The sequence below is a fragment of the Engraulis encrasicolus genome, chromosome 13, assembly GCF_034702125.1.
Source record: "Engraulis encrasicolus isolate BLACKSEA-1 chromosome 13, IST_EnEncr_1.0, whole genome shotgun sequence".
NCBI lineage: Eukaryota > Metazoa > Chordata > Actinopteri > Clupeiformes > Engraulidae > Engraulis > Engraulis encrasicolus.
In genome coordinates this window covers 56,092,841-56,110,429 of record NC_085869.1, presented here as the reverse complement: position 1 = coordinate 56,110,429, position 17,589 = coordinate 56,092,841, and the positions used below count along the sequence as shown (strand labels likewise).

Below are 17,589 nucleotides of genomic sequence, written 5' to 3'. Positions count from 1 at the left end.
ATGATTTAAGATTAAGCTTGGCAATTTGTTTGTTTGGAAACTTAAATATATACATAATATGTAAACATCTAGGTCATTTAGTTGAAAAAAAATACTGATAATTGACATTTTGCTTTTGCCAAAAGCGTAGGGGAATCGTAGAATCACTCACATAATGTATGACTAATGTATGATGAAGCAGACTTTTACCATTAAAGGGTACAGAGTCAGCAGTCGGTAGGAAGGCAAGGAGTTCTATAGTCATCCCTACTCATAATAGAGTCACATACAGTAGTTATGTTAGCACTGAAGCTTAAGATAATTTTAGCACAGAGTCATGCTTGTATTATAAGAACTTGTTCTCTGCTAGGATGATTAGTGATTAATGATTGTATAAATGCAGAGCTGTACAACATATTTGATCTATTTTTATGTTTATATGTGTGACATAACCTCTGTTTGGTTTTTCTTGCAGTGTGAGCTATGTGTGACCTGACTCTCCAGATGAATGGTTCTTTGGTCAACCTGGAGGTACGCCATAGGCGTACGTCTCAGAAGGCGTGGTTTTATCAAAAAATAATCTTGCACGTGATTGGAGAACCATATGTCTTGACATTTTTAGTGAGCTACTTTAACTACTCAAAGATTCGAAAACACAACTAAAACTAGGCCTAGGCAGTCCCCTCCGACTGCTAAACATGTATCCCCTAAACACGATGCTTCCAGTCCCCCATCATTCCTACCACTCCCGTCCACCTTTTTATAAAATTGTACATTAAATACAAAATATAAAAGAAATATATTTAATATCTATAGATAGATCAGTGACATGGCTTAAAACGAAACGACTATTGTGAAAACTAAGCAAAAAAATGGGGCATATGGTAACATTATTTTAATGGTTCAATGGATCTACCACATTAGGTACAGTGTAATAACCAGTGTAACAGTATATAATACCATGTAATACCAGTGTAACACCATGTACCAATTTTGTACTTACATCATGTATTTGTGTGGTATTACATGGTGTGACATATTGTTACAATGGTATTACACTAGTATTGCATGGTATTAAATGTTGTTACATTGGTTATTACACTGTACCTAATGTGGCTAGATCCACTTGTATGGTGAAACATTAAAATAAAGTGCAAATCATTCAACCCAGTCGGAAGTTATGGGCCAAATTAAAATTCCGCCATCTTGAAAGTGTTGGCCTCCAAAATCTAACACACCAAATCTGGGACAAATCCATCCAACTGGTCAGAAGTTATGGGCAAAACAGAAATTCGGCCATCTTGGATTCAGCCATCTTGAAAGTGTTGGCATCCAAAATCTAATTAGTTAATGGACCTACCCTAGAGCATCAACACACCGAACCTGGGACAAATCCATCTACCCGGACAGAAGTTATGGGCCAAACAAAATATCAGCCATCATGAATTCAGCCATCTTGAAAGTCTTGGCCTCCAGCATCTAATCAGTTAATGGACCTACCCTAGAGCATTAACACACCAAATCTGGGACAAATCCAACCATCGGTTCAAAAGTTATCGCGTTAACACAAAAGACCTAATGCGACGGACACGGACGCGAAGGCTGCAGTGGCGGCAGCGCACGTGAAACCGTTACATCTCTGACGCTCCGTGTTTCGGGGATATGATTATAGAATCAATAACGATGAGTGACTCCATGCGAGCAGTCATTGTTGCTGAAACAACTGTTGCGTTTCACTTAATTTTCCCTTCTCCACTTAGTTTAAATTTTCACTTTGTTACATCTCTGAAAATCCTGCAGTCTCGATTGGTTCTACTGCATCTTGGTTTAGGAGCCGGGCAAAGCTGAACGGAAATACACAAGGGTCTGGCGAGAGTCATTCGGGCTGCTAGGCACCTTAATTTCCCCTTGGCATCAGTAAGGTAATACTCATGCTCCATGGAGTTTTGTATTTGAATAATAACTAACCATTCAACTATATCCAGATTTTTTTCCATCCCCTTTTCTGAGAAAGTAAAAGGAGGTTTTACCTAGCTGTGGTCCAATGGTAGATGGGCTTTAGATCAGAGGGTTGCAGGTTCAAATCCTACCATTCCATTCCCTAACTCCCTCCATGGCTGAAGGGCCCTTGAGCAAGGCACCTGACCCCACAATGCTCCAGAGACTGCACTACCATGCACTTAAAATAACTTAATGTTGCCTTGGATAAAAGCATCAGCTAAGTAATGAGCTCTGGTGAAATTTGAAATATGCATCCTCATTTATGCAGTCACTAACATTCATGTCATTGAGAAATGATTACTGGTGGGAGGGGTGAATTCTGTTGATGTTCGATGTGTGCACACCCTCGTCCTTCCCCTCATCCTTCCACTGTTTGCTGATTAGCTGGTTTTCTGATAACAAGACCAAACCCTATCTCGGAACTCCAGCTCCAGACTCTCTGTTTGTATATAATTAGTATGAGGTGATGGTAAAACCAGGCTATCACAACTCCAGACTCCGGTATCTATTAGAGCACTTATATCAGAGACGGTGTATTATGAATTAAGAGAATCTTTGCTTATATATGTAATCACTCTAATAACTATTAAAGAACTTATACACATATGTCATAACTCGGTAGCTATTTAAGCACATAGGCTATACTATATGTAATAACTGCAGTAACAATTAGAGCACTTATATTAGTGATGTGTAGTGCTGTGGTACTTACCTGGTGCGACACCAGCTGGCTGAGCTGTGAAGCATTCAATAAAGCAGTTAGCTTTAGAAGAGTTAACATGTCACATTATTATTTCAGCAAGCTCCTTCTGAAAGGGAAATGTCTATTACACCCCAATGTTCAGTTAGTGCATAAGTAAGTAAGTAAGTAAGTCAGTCAGTAAGCCTTTATGTACTTTGCGCATTAGTTATGTACAGGGTACATAATGGAGGAAGCACCACTACTAAACTGACGAGAAAGTGTGTGACTTTGTCACAAGTGTAGGCTAGGTCCGTTGGCCCAGCGCTGCACTAGGTACCTTCTGCATGCACATATATAGCTCCATCCAGCCATATATGACTCCACCCATTCTTGTGTGACTCCACCCATCATCATCGTCATATGGCCACACTTTGCAATACCTGGCCACACACAGTAACGACTGACTGGTCCATCCCGCAGTATACTATCCCACCCAGCAAGTGCATGTCTTCTCAAAGAACCTTGATAATGAGAGGGCTTACTGGACGGAACAAAATGAGGAAAGGGAATAAAGGAATAAAGGGTCATACTAAACTGACCAAACATTCTACTGCATCCATCCCACTAAAATAGCATCCATGCTACACATTAGTGATGCATTAATGACTCAAGTAAGCCCCCTTGATCTCAAGTGTCTTTGGTCTTCATTCAGCAATACACAGCCCCCACTCATATCACATAGGCAGGTAATCAGGTGGGAAAATTAAGCTTTTCGTCCTACTAAACTTTTCTCTGTGGATTGCTGACCTGAAGGCCTATTGGAAGAAATTAAAACATGGGGCCACCTCAATTTTTGAAGAGTTCAATATGGTCGCCATTTTCCAAAAGTACTTGTTTTTATGCATTATTACACTTTACTATAAGGTGATATTCATGAAAGATTAACTATATTCTATAAGTTTTAATCTTTTGCAATAGGCCTTCTGGTCTGTTATCCACTGTGAAAACCCTGACAGGACGATAGGCCTAATTTACCCAGCCATAGACTCTACGTGCATTTCAATCATTAATTTTAGTACTTTCCTTTGGATATGGCAAGGTGGCCAACTTTATTTTCATTATTTTTAGTTCAGTCAACCTTTGTAAACATGTATGTAAGGAAATAGGACAGAATAGTGCTGAAAATAGTCAATCTTTCGTGAATATCACCTTATAGTACATTGTATAGTACATTGTTCATTGAATGAAAACAAGTCATTTTGGAAAATTGTGGCCATATTGAATTCTGGGCAAAAATTGAGGTGGCCATGTTTTAATTTCTTCCAATATGCCCTCTGGTCAGTCACCCACAGAGATGAGATTGGTAAAGGCCTAATTTTCCCACCTGATGACCTGTCTAATATGTCTCCACCCACGACCACATGGCACTAACTAGCTGATATCCATTTTGTGAAGCTTGGTGTGCTAACCTGCCCCATCCTGACCTAAAAAATACCAGGTAGCAATGACACCATTGTCCTTTTTTATTAACTAGAGGGATACAGAAGCTTGTAGTCATGACCAACAAAGACATTCCAAGAGCTAAGAGACATCATGACCCTATCATGAGCTTATTTTCACAGCGATACAGCACTTTTCTGGAAATAATCTGATATTATACTTCCCATTGACTTAAATAATTGATTTGATCTATCTCCTTTATTTCTGGTTGTCCTTTTATTCTGGTGAGGTTACTTCTTCAGGCTAGCAATTATGAAGGAATTCTATGGAACCAGCTAGCACCTAGCTAGTACGGTACCTATCCATTATTTGTTAGCTTAGAGGTAAATTTGCGCTGCCAAACTCAATTATTTAACTCAAAGGGAGGTGTAAAATCAGCTTATTTCCAGAAATGGTATCACTTTAAAGATTTTTTGTTTGTTTGTTTTTTGTAAAGAATGACAACCCATACTAACCTGAAACTCCACCGAGAATGGGCGCTTGACCAAATATCTCAGTCCCATTAAGAGTTCCTATGAACATGTTTATTTACATGATTAACATTAAAGGAATCACAACTTTTTTCTCAATGTCAATAGTTATCTTTAAGTCAACGTCTTAACCAAAATGAAAATGTTTGCACAGTACAACAACTACTTCCTAATATTTTCAATTTGTTAACCCTTAACACTTTTTTCATCATTTGGTAACCATTGCTTTTATAGCTTTTCTCGTTAATATTGAATTTTTACATATATTTTTTTCAATACCAATGCATATCTGTCTGTATCAGCTGAGAAACTATCTGAATGACTGCCTGCTTGTCTTCTATCTGATGCTGACCTTTTAGGCTGCTGCCTTTCTGATTGTCACAGTCTCTGTATGCTTTAGCATTTTAATATACAGTGTGCTGTAACACTCCACAATATGGGCCCACTATTTAGCATTAGTCATGCATTAACAAATCGATAACTACTCTAACTAGGAGCACAGGAACACGATACCTAATAATCACTTACTGCACTTGAAAAATGAGTAATTAATCATGTGTTAAAGGACCATTTCGGTCATCTACAACATCCAGCTTTATTGACCAGGCTACCCATGACTTAACAATAGCAAAGATGCAAAAAATTGTCATCCAACCCTGGCAGTGTTGCTTGCACAGAGAGTTCGTATTGAAACCTTACCCATGGGGGCCGAAGTTTACATTGTGCTTTAACCCGTATCATTCCTTAACGACTTTTGCTATGACTACGAAACTTGGTGACTTGTCTTAAAATTCAGTTGGCTACAATTTAGTACCAAAAGATCAGGTTTGTCATTTTGTCCTGTTGCCAACTCTTTTAGTGTTCCTTCCTTATCACATACTATTATCGTATAGTTATTCCAATACATTAGCATAACTTTACCTAATCTAATATCATCTTCTTTAATTATCATTCATGCATTTTAATTTATGCTAATGATGACATCACCACCTATTTAATTGGTGGACTTTGTCTTTACCAACGCACATTTCACCTCAATTTCATTCATTATTTTTATTTCTCATTCCTTCCGTATGTCATGTATATCATGCCCTGCAAATTTGGTAATGAGATATCCTGTTGTTGAGGACTTACTTGGTGTAATGTTAAAAGAAACTGAAGCCACTTTGCCATATGACGCCATTTTGTGACATAATCTTTCATATTTCTTGTTATTTCCATTAGCATCAGAAAACTTTGTGAACATTTAAAACTACACGACTATCGGCCCGATTCTCGGCTTAACCCCCCCTACGACAACCGGTGGAACATTACCCCCCAGGACCATCGCAAGCGTTTATCAGGCAAAATTTCCTCGTCTTGGCTGACGTTCTAAGATAGAACTTTGGCAGCTCAAAGACTCGCCGATCACAAATTGTAGAAATCAAACACTGTTTGATATTTGCGACTGGAAATAGAACGTCGGGTATTGTCTCAGTGATTGCGAGCAGGGATAAGATTGACAGTTGTGATTCTCTTCTAGTTTGCGGTGCCCCCCGACGTCAAAATCGGACACGCAATCGGGTGTCGTGTAGTTTGACCCTGAAGCATATAATCATTAAAATTGAAGTGCATCACCTAACTTTGAAGGAAAATACATTATGGTGACATTCAAATCAGATAATGACGTCATAATGACGTCATAATACCAAATAATGACACCAAAATAATGCTTTTCATATGTAGATTATCTCCTACAAGATTGGTGGTCATATGGTTTTCTGTTACTATGAGGCTCCCCAGGCCCAGAAATGCCAAAACAAGCAGAGTCTGAATAGGGTTAAACGTCTTAACATGCTCCAAAAATCACCCCAAAATATGCAACATCAGCAGACACCTTACAACACTACACTGTAGTGTATGACTCAAAAAGAGAGATAACGTGTTTAAAACGTGTATAAGTGCAAGCAGCCACATGGTCTATAATGTATAAATTGAAAATCTAAAATGCTGGAATACTTTTCTGTCTGCAAAACTCAAGTTTTCGTGACGGATATGCACTAGCTTAATGGATGGACTTGTTTGGCCTACCGGAAGATGGGGATGTCAACAAACTGGTATGCGGCTGCTTGCACTACCACACCTTCGAAGTGTATTAGGCTTCGTTATCACGCCAGTGATTGGATACTCTTTGGTGAACTCTGCTGAGTATCGAATCACTGGGCATGACTATTTAGGCTGACACACTTCCAAGGCTAATACACTTGACAGTGGGAAGTAGTGCCTGTTTCAAACACATTGGGTATTCAAAACCTAGTGCACACACTTCCAAGTGTATTCAGCTTAATTAGTCTCACCCAGTGATTGGATACTCTTTATTAGTCACACCCAGTGATTGGATACTCCGTAGAGTTCACCAAAAAGTATCCAATCACTGGGCGTGACTAATTAGGCTGATGCACTTGGAAGTGTGCGCACTAGATTTTGAGAAATACCCTTTATCATTCTTTTTGAGTCATACACGCTAGAGAGTTGTAAGGTGTCTGCTGATGTTACATATTTTTGGGGTGATTTTTGGAGCATGTTAACACATTTAAAACACAATGTAAAGTTCTGCCCCAATGGGTAAGCTGTCAATCTGAACTCTCTGTGCAAGCAACACTGTCAGGGTTGGATGAAAAATGTTCTCATCTTTGCTGTTGTTAAATCATGGCTAGTATGGGCAATCAAGCTGGATGTTGTAGACGACTGAAATGGTCCTTTAATGCTTAAAGTGATACTGTCCCATTTTTGGAAATAAGCTTATTTTACACCTCCCCTTGAGTTGAATAATAGGCTTTTACCGTTCTCCTGTACTTCCATCCGTTTTCTAGTTATGGAAGTGCACATTTTACCCCCAAGCTAACAGTTAACATTGAGTCCTATGAGACCAGTTAGCCGTGAGCTGATCTCATAGGACTCAATGTTAACTGCTAGCATGAAGGTAAAATTTGCACTGCCATACCCAGAGAACGGTTGAAAGTACAGGAGAAAGGTAAAACCCTATTATTTAACTCAAGGGGATGTGTAAAATAAGCTTATTTCCAAAAATGGGACAGTATCACTTTAACTATAGCTAAATAGTGGACCCTTATAAAGTGTTACCCAGGAGGATACTTGGAAATGTTTTACCGCTGAGCAAGGGTTACACAATGATGTGACATGTTTAACTGCTAATCACCATGAGAAGCAGTCATCTGTCTCTATGGAGGGGCAACTTCAATGACTCCTCACACCTTCACCTGTGACTCCTTTGTCAAGAGGAGTATGGAGTGTTTCCTCTAACAGGAACAAAATGTCTGTCAAATTCCAAGACGTCTAGCTGCTTATCACTAAACTCTTCATAACATTATCTGGATGACTGATGAATCTCAACTTCACATATATGGGTCAGTGACGTTTCAGCAGTAGCACACGTCAGGGCAGCGCAACGACAGCGAGTACCACTATAGTATGGATTTCTTTTTTGTTTATTTTTAGTGGACTATCTAAGAAGCATATTCATTGCAGCATATCAACCACTTATTACTTATTAATTTATGGGCATTAGATGTCGTTGCGCCACCTGACGTCTGAGCCACAAACAAACGTCTTTGACCCATGTACTTTAAGTGAATGTGAAACAAATATGTTTATTAGGAAGTAGTTATTGTAAAGTGCTACCAAATAAAGCATCTCAATTTCCACTGCAGGAAGCGGGTAGTTGTGGAACAGCTGTAGACTGGAACTGCTCTGCTCTTCTGCTTGACACCAAATCTGTTCTCAGGCCGGCCAGAAGTCATAGACATGCATAGAACACTACAAAACTCATCCGTGTTGGTCAGCAGAGTCAAATGTCTGCACACAGCAGTCATCTTACGACAAACAGTGAACCAGTCTGAACAACAGTGTTTACAAATCTTTACTTAAATAGCTATTAGAGGTACTGTCTTTTAAAATGTACTCAACTAAGAACAAAAGTGTCACAAACGCATGATGGATCCACATCCAGCTGGGCCATTACCTCAGGTTCCACAGGGTAGCTATCTTACCACAGGCAAGCTTCCTGGTAGAATCATAAGGCCGTCCTGGACACAGCCATAAGTGTTCTATGCATGTCAATAGAGTTTGTTCTACCATGTGTTCTATCATTCAATTTTCCGTCAGCATGAACTGCTTCATCGAGATGACCTACCAATAGGCTTTTAACATAGCCGAAACTAAAACCCTCTTCCTAATCGTAACCCCAAGAGGCACTATTGTAATGACCTGGTAGAGCTGCTCAACAGGTAGCTCATATGGACACAGCACCTGCTGACCTCTACTTTGTAATTACGGTTTGCTTCGGAAAACAAAGTTTTTCTTGGGTTCCGGGAAATCAATTTTTGCCAAACGCCCTGAATTTCGACATGAACTGAACACACCAATCAATCTCGGTTCTGTAATGGCCTGAGAACACTAACAGAGACCTTGTTGTCGACATGGAGACCATGTGTCAAGCAGAGTAACCATGAGTCCAAGCCACCACTGGGGGCAACAAAGAGCAGGCGACATAAACGACACTAAGCAAGGCTGACACAGCATGGGATGAGTTGGAGTATGGGCGGCAGAGGGGACAGAGACCACACACACACATAACCTCAAGACAGACAGAGCATGGGATGAGGTGGAGGATGGGCACCATTGGCCTCCCAGGGGGAAATGAAACACTCAGGATGGATTCCCTGATATCGATGGAAGTGGCATTTGTACACGTATTGGTGCATGTGAAAAACATTGATGAGGGAACTCATACAATGGAATCCCTGATCAGGCTGATATGTCTCCGGTTCAGAAAGTAAAGACCCTACCACATATTTCCATTAGCCAATTATATGAACCAGCTGATGCTACTTACCACACCTCTTCAGCCAGGTGGATAGGCTATTAAGTGAACTCAGGCAAACGGAATATCCAGCAGGACTTTGACTTTCTACAATCCATTTCGTCCGCCCCTATACCTGATGATGATGGAACTGCCAAACGCATATGACTTTGAAAAGTGATGGGGGAACAAGTAAAAACGCAGGTGAGTGTTGGTAAGCTGGTTAGTGAGTTAGCGCTCTCGAGATAGGTGCAGTCTTATTTATTGTACAAAAGCCTTTTCAAGAGTCTCTTGAAAAGAGAGAGGGACTCCCCTGCTCTTTCAGTAACTACTTGCGTGTTCCCCCATTCAGAAACCATTGCATGGCACTTTCACCTCGATGGCAAACCATGATTGAGTGCTTAGTCCTTGATAGGGAAACAATACTTGAGTGCGATCTCAGATTGCATAATATTCTCCTTAGGAAAAAACATACCTGAGTCCAAACTTAACTGGCAATATATTGTTCTAAGGGAACCTACGGTATGTATGTATATTTGAGAGCAAGAGTCCCAACTGGAATTGGGCTTTGTAAAACTACAGACAGTAAGTGAGCGAGAGTCTCAAGTGGAATTGGCTTTGTTATTAGGGTACTGATAAGTGGGTGCAGATGTTACTCTGTAGACAGGGGTTAGCGACTTACATTGGATTCTATGAGATCAGTTACATGCGAGCAATATTCTGATTTTCAACAGAATGGTGGCAGTAGTGGGTTTGCAAACAAGTCATGAAAACTCTTTTGTTCTAAACGTGGCCGTGTTCCAGGAATATTTCAATTGCAGAACGCTGTTTCAAACCTGTGAATGGAATATAATATTCTGTTTGAAATTGGAATACTAAATGCATGTAACTGCACTCAATGAGCAGACAAGTGGCATGTGACCTTTTGGGATGAATGAATAAAGATTGGTCTATCGCTAGTTAGCTGTTGGTCTGTCCATCTAAATGGCAATTACACTGCTTACCTGACCTCAATGAAATGAAATTAGGTTGGCCCATCTGGACAAAGTCCACAATAAAAAGAGAGGTATTTTGTGTGCTTTGCATGTTTTAGGTTTCAGTTCATCAGCTAAATTATCACGGCTCCTGAGTCTGTCTGTCTGTCTGTCTGTCTGTCTGTCTGTCTGTCTGTCTGTCTGTCTGTCTATCTATCTATCTATCTATCTACAGTATCTCTAAACACCCCATGTTCTCCCCTCAGCAAACAGGCAGTGTGCACTCATGCCACGTGGAGCATGGTCATCCCAAACCATTATAGTAATGCAAGACAGAATAAGCGATAGATGCAGAGTTGCTGCAGAAATGCATTTAAAGTGCAACATTTGCAGAAAAAGGAGTGAAAATGCATTGCAAGAGACTATAAGTACAATTGTAATATGGCTGAAAATAAGAACTGGTCAGTTCCCAGGGATGCATTACAAGACTGTGTTAGCATCCATTAGCTGTTTGAATGCCTCACAGATATGTAGTCCATGGATAGTTCTTACGTGTAAAATGATTACAACTACTATTTTTTAGTATTAACCACATCACACCAGAAAGACATAGTGTTTCTAACGCAACGTAGAAACACATGCATTTTAGATGGACAGCCAACTTAACAAACTTACTTAGGAGCAAGGCAAGACTAATTGCCAACTGACTAGATGTGCCATCAAGCAATAGCTAGCACTGATAGCATATTGATAGCATAGCCTATTGCATGATTTTGTGCTACATAGCTTTTTTGATTGGCAAATTTTCGATAAATTTGACTGGGCCAGCACATCACGTCTGACAACAACCAGAGGCAGGCCAGGTTAGCTTGGAGAGGGTACCAGACAATAGCAAAAAAGTATTGAACAGCACGACATTGGTGTAAATGTGACAGATACTTCAAGGCAGTTCATAATAGCACAGCACTGTTGAGGACGTGACAGGTACTTCAATGCAGTTTGTAAAAGAACAACACTGTTGAATACACGACAGGTACTTCAAGGCAAATTGTAACAGCAGTGAGCTGTGAGCTCCAGTGGGGGTGAGCAGCAGGGATGGGTCACCCGCGGGCAACCCTGGGCCACTTACGTGACCATCCAGGGAGTGCATGTAGCCAGTCGGGTGCGTATTAGCGTGAGCATTAGGCGTGCGTTGGTTGTATGTGTTGGAGCAATGGCGTGCTATACTAACCTCCCTCCACCGTGACCTGTGCGTGACACATTTCAGTGCCATAGGCATTTTTAACCTCGCAGGAGTACTTCCCTGCAGTGTCCTTGTCGCACTGGTGGCGGCACTCCAGGACACAGCCGTCATCCGTCGCATCTTTCTTGAAGCGCATGGACCCGAACAGCTGCCTGCCATCCTTGAACCACGTCACAAACATCTTGGGGGAGCCTGTGTACTTGCACTCCAGGCGCAGCTTGTTTTGAGGGGGGATGCACATGTCTTCCATTGGCTTGACAAAGCGCGGTGCCTGCCCTGGTCCCGCCTCGCTCCCCTTGCCTGAAAGGGACAATAGTGTCCTGAAAAGAGTCTGTGAAGGACAATCACCGATCAAGCAACACGCTGACGTACTGTAGACAGGAACCGATTATGATTCCATGGGTCCCTGGGCCAGACAACAAGCCCTCCTGCATGGGTCCTGCTGGTGTACAAAACTATTCAGGGTTTTAGGCCAGATGTGAGATAGTGTATATTGTTGAGAGTATGGGGGTAGTCCTGAGAAAAAAATAAAATAAAATGTTGTTGTTAAAAGTGTGATTAACTCAATATGGGAATGGAATTGTAGAGGCTTGGGCTTAGGCCCAGTAGGCCCGTGCAGTAATCTGTCCTTGACTGTACACCACAAGAGGACGTCTCTGAGGCAGTGGCACCTTGGAAGAACATGTAGTCCTGTTTCCAGACACAGTCAGTGTTTTTTAGTATTGAGTTTCACCAAAAGACATCCCAAGAAACCTCTTCCAACTAGGAATGCGACTGTTGTCCTTTGATGTAATAGGTGCGATTGGTAGGGAAGGGAGCAAAAAGTGGGGAAAGGGGGGCAAAAAAGCAAATCTGAGTGTTTTTTAATCTTCTTTTCACACTTTTTAACAAATGTTTCTTCTTTCTTTCTTACATATGTTGGACTGGTGGACTCAAGAAAACTGTAAGATACAGTAGTAACATGGATCTAAACCTTGTGTGCTGTTTGCAACATGTGGATGATGGTGATGTTAGCAAACCAGGAGATGGCAAGATGGCGTTAGATCATTTGTGTTGCATCGCAACAGGTGACAGGTGACGATAGGAGAGTAGGATGGAGAAGTAAGATGGCTGTAGACATTCCGTCATGTAGCCTAGTATACAGTATCTGTAAAGTTGACGATAGCATTCTCAAAGAGATGGATGGTTTCATATCTATCATTTAGCGTGCCGTTTCTCCAAAGGATAGTTCTATAGGATATTGAATAAGATTGTAAGAGGGTTCTAGGTCGTGCTGTGTACAGTACTTTAACTCTAAAAGTGTGGATAGCAGGCTACAAGAGATCATCAACATTCCAAACGTCATTGTAGATCTCTTTGGGGTCTTCATGCTCATAGTCTATTCCAAGGAAGTGACTCCGGTGTAAGAGAAGAGGGGCTACTGCAATGTGGCCAGAATTCTGCCACCTGCATTTTTCTGTCTTTTGACTTTTTTAATAAGATATTTAAAAAAATATATATGAAGACGCATTATTGATAGTTTCAGTCTCTACAGCACTACTACTAGGCCTACTACTACTACTACTACTACTACTACTACTACTACTACTACTACTACTAATAATAATAATAGCTAAGCGACATGCATCACAAATCCCACATGCAAAATACAGTATCTGTCCATCATAAAATAAATAAATGAAGAAATAAATAAAATGGGTTGTTGGAAAGATTTGCAAACTTAATCAACACACACACAGAGAATGAAGTGACAACATGATATGTGTTCACATACCATGTGTCTCATGCAGGCTACTACTACCACACACCTTTAAAGGCTGTACATTACATTAAAGGTGTGTGTGCCATGCTTCATGATGACGAGTCCTCCGACAGGGGGGTGTCACAGCCTGCACCATGTAAGGACTTTTATTATGTAACCTCTAGAGATGAACTGTCTACCATAATCCTTTCTACCATTGAATGTGTTTATATGCAGTTCAGTATCCTGAATAGGAGGTGTATCCCGGTTATGATCAAATTCAGGATATGGTGTTTATTGGAGTTAAACAAGTTATATCCCAGTCTACATTCTTGGCTGTTATAGAATTCTCTTCAAACGCTTGTAGCCTGGATACCAGCAACAGCGTTCTATGGGAAGCCCTTGTATTTGGTATGGTGTTTCCATGTGTCAAACTTCTGTCGGAATACTCCACCTAGCATATCCCGATTACTCAAAGTCGAATAAGGGTCGGGAAAAGGTGTTCATATGTTCAAATACAAATTTGGGATAGGCCTAATACCCCAATAATATTCGGGATACTGAACTGCATATAAACACACTCAGTGTTGTGTTTCTCAAACTCCTGTGTTGAGTCACGGACTCATGTGTTAACATCACACCTGTGTTTGTGATATGTATACGTATATCCAACGCCATGTGTGTGATAAATGTTATTAGTGGTGAAAATGTCATGTGGAGTGAAGTAATGGAAATAAAATGGTTTGGAAATAAAGTGTGTCAACCTGCGTGCTTCAAAGTGTGTCAACCTACATGCTTCAAAGAACGTGTGTACTGGGAGGGCAGTCAGTCTTCAGTCAGTGGCGTCACTGTGATGTCACGATGATGTCACATTAGTGCTGACCAATGGCCTGCCTGCTTCTAACACCGCCCAACGCCTTACCTGCTCCAGATCCAGTCATTTGGTTGGCAAACCAAGGAAACAACTGTACATTTTGGACTTGGTCTCGTACAAAGAACAAGTTTTCTTTTTTCCACATTGTGTGTGTGTGTGTGTGTGTGTGTGTGTGTGTGTGTGTGTGTGTGTGTGTGTGTGTGTGTGTGTGTGTGTGTGTGTGTGTGTGTGTGTGTGTGTGTGTGTGTGTGTGTGTGTGTGTGTGTGTGTGTGTGTGTGTGTGTGTGTGTGTGTGTGTGTGTGTGTGTGTGTGTGTGTGTGTGTGCGCGCGCGTGTGTGCGTGTGTGTGCGTGCGCGTGTGCTTGTGTGTGCAGCATGTCTGTGTGCTTGTGCCTGTGTATGTGAGTGAAAGGTCCTTGCTCTGGAGAGAAGTCATAGTTCTTGGATAAGCTCAAAACTGTAATATATATCGTTGATATAAGATTACAAAACATACACATTCACAACCAAGGAGCAATAAAAGCGTATTAGATAGATACACTACACAGCTACAGTACTACCAGGACAGAAAATAAGTTGCAGCATAAGTTACAGTAAGTAACGCCCCATATGGCATGGCACAGCTGATATAGCCACATCTCCTGATAGCAGCATGCAAGCTCTGCGGCTTGCAGAAAGAAGATCTCAGTTCACCTACCATTGTCCCCGCGTACTGAAGATTGCCAATACCCAGTTTGGCATTACTGTAACACGCATGCTATGTATTGTAACTGTGCATGCTAGCAAAAGGAAAAAAATATTGCATTTTATGATAACCATCATATAATATAAATGAATAAACAAATGAATAGCAACAAGTAACATCAACATAAATATTGATTTATATTAATAAATACAATATACGATACATTGCAGTAAGATTCGAACAGCATTAATTTCAACAGTAAATGTATTCAATTAAGTATTTTAAATAAATAAAATATATAAAATATATATAAATAACTAAAATGTCTGTATAATGTATTTCTGAACCACAGTGATGCTTTTTAGGTGGGTTATGGGGGTTCTTTAATTAATCTTTAATAACTAACTGATGTCTAAAATAAAGTCAGACGTGAGAAGAGGTATCTCTGCACTCACCACTGTCTCTGCTGGACTTCATAGTTGCGGATCTGGGCGTGTGGGCCGTATGACGATCTTCAACCTAATAATCTGGTAACACTGCAGATGGAGAAAACAGAGTAACATTTAGCCATATGACGAGACTCATATTGTATGAATTATTATATGGAGAAAAAAAATAATAATAGGCCTAATTGCTGCTGTTGTGCATGCTATTTGGCCAGTTGAGCACTGTAATCGTTATTCAAAAGACTTAACTACATAGTACAACTGTATTGCGGTCATTCTGGTAAAAGCTAATTTATAACAGGAGCAGTGTGTACTGAGTTAAATGTGTGCTGAGTGCTGACATAACCCCCTAAAATAGTCCATCAGAGCAAGATATCCCAAATCCTGCCCACCCAATGCAAAAAAATGTGCCGAAGTCAGGTCTCCTAAGGGGACATTGGCCCCTTCTTCTTCTCTGTCCATTGCGTTTGGTGGCAGCAACATAGATTGTGTAGGCCTACTACTGCCAACAAAGGGGCTGAGGGATCCAAGATGCAGCGCTAAGGGAATTGCGGTGATCTGAGCATTCATTTCCACATATGTACTCTAGCGGCGTAATCTACTTAGAAAATCTTTGATAAACCCTCTTGTAGCTTCCATTCACAGACCCCATCCGATACAGCCAGCAAATACAATATTTTGTTGGTTAGTCAACCTGTCACTCAAAGAGATCGGTCAAAGCTAGAGGTGATGACACAGTAGACCACACCTCCCTACAGCAGGTATAGAAGAGCCCAGGTGACATAACAGGACATGAGAAAAATCTCCGGTAACGCTCTTCTGGGCCAACAATCTCCTGAGGCGACAATCTCCAAAGGGCAACAATCTCCTGGACCAACAATCTCCAATGCTATTTGTCTGGCCAGCAGGGGACATCCTCTGCACTCTGTAGTGGCAGCTGGATTTACTGGGAGAAGACCTGTGTGTGTGTGTGTGTGTGTGTGTGTGTGTGTGTGTGTGTGTGTGTGTGTGTGTGTGTGTGTGTGTGTGTGTGTGTGTGTGTGTGTGTGTGTGTGTGTGTGTGTGTGTGTGTGTGTGTGTGTGTGTGTGTGTGTGTGTGTGTGTGTGTGTGTGTGTGTGGGTGTGTGTGGGTGTGGATTTACTGGGTGCAGACCAGAAGACTGCAGAGGCCAAGTCACAGCTAATAGCTCACATCGTCTATCTGTCATGTTGTCATGTCAACAACACAGTGGGACCTCCTCCTCCCACCCCAAAAATTGGAAATAAAACCTCCCTCTGGCAACTCCACTGAGATTATTGATTATGGTGTAAAGTCAAGTCAAGTCTTGAAACACATAACTTAAAACATACCAGAAATTGAGGTTGTAGTGATGCAATTCAAGATGCAATACTTTTTTTCTTTAAAAGGGAAAAATTGCCACATACTCACCCTGTTTCGGCCTCCACTGTGAATTCACATGTCACGACAACAGTATACTACAAAATAGGACACCTTACAAACTGGTAGCAGGATTGTTAAATTTGAAAGGTTACATCATATTGTGTCCCTTTGGAGGGAGTCAGAGCTTTAGAGTGCATTCGAGAACTGAAATTTATCTATCATAAACATCCGTGTCTCTCACAGATTTTTTGCTGCACCACAGAGTGGGCTATGGATGGGAAACCCTGACATCCATACATTGTGGTCATCTGTCTATACAGCAAGGCAACAATGCCCTTCTCAAAAACGTCTGGTTCCAATGTTTTTGTGAGCCTTTTGCGTAAAGGTTAAGGGTCAATGCCAGTATGAGCCATTTATCCACACGTGTACCAATGTCGATACAGTCTAGTTCCAATGTCATTGTGAGCTATTCATTCACATATCTCTACCAGTGCCAATGTGAGCCATTCATCCAAACCAGGTCTAGGTCCAATGTCAACTCCCAGCCATTCATCCAAACGTCACCAGTATGTTCGGTGCCCCCGTAAGTGAGAAGGCCACTGAGGTCTGGCACCGGCTTATCCTGGCAACCTGCAGAGCATTTCCCCCTGAGGTGATGAGTGGATTCACCTCCGCTCTTCACGTCAAATAAAGCACACAGGGATCACACTACTATTCACAGATTCACCACAGCGTTTTCCTTTCAGATAAAG

General features: G+C 41.1%; 1 protein-coding gene across 1 annotated transcript in view; it reads right to left on the bottom strand.

The window, feature by feature from the left end:
- Positions 1-17,589, bottom strand: part of LOC134461428 (titin-like) — a 133,415-nt gene that overhangs the window by 96,662 nt on the left and 19,164 nt on the right. Inside the window, exons 2-4 of the mRNA XM_063214358.1 lie at positions 15,466-15,546; positions 11,699-12,010; positions 2,693-2,716 (exon numbers count right to left, since the gene is read on the bottom strand). Of these exons, the coding sequence (XP_063070428.1) occupies positions 2,693-2,716; positions 11,699-12,010; positions 15,466-15,487 (358 nt within the window). The 5' untranslated portion in view covers positions 15,488-15,546. The remainder of the gene's footprint in view (positions 1-2,692; positions 2,717-11,698; positions 12,011-15,465; positions 15,547-17,589) is intronic.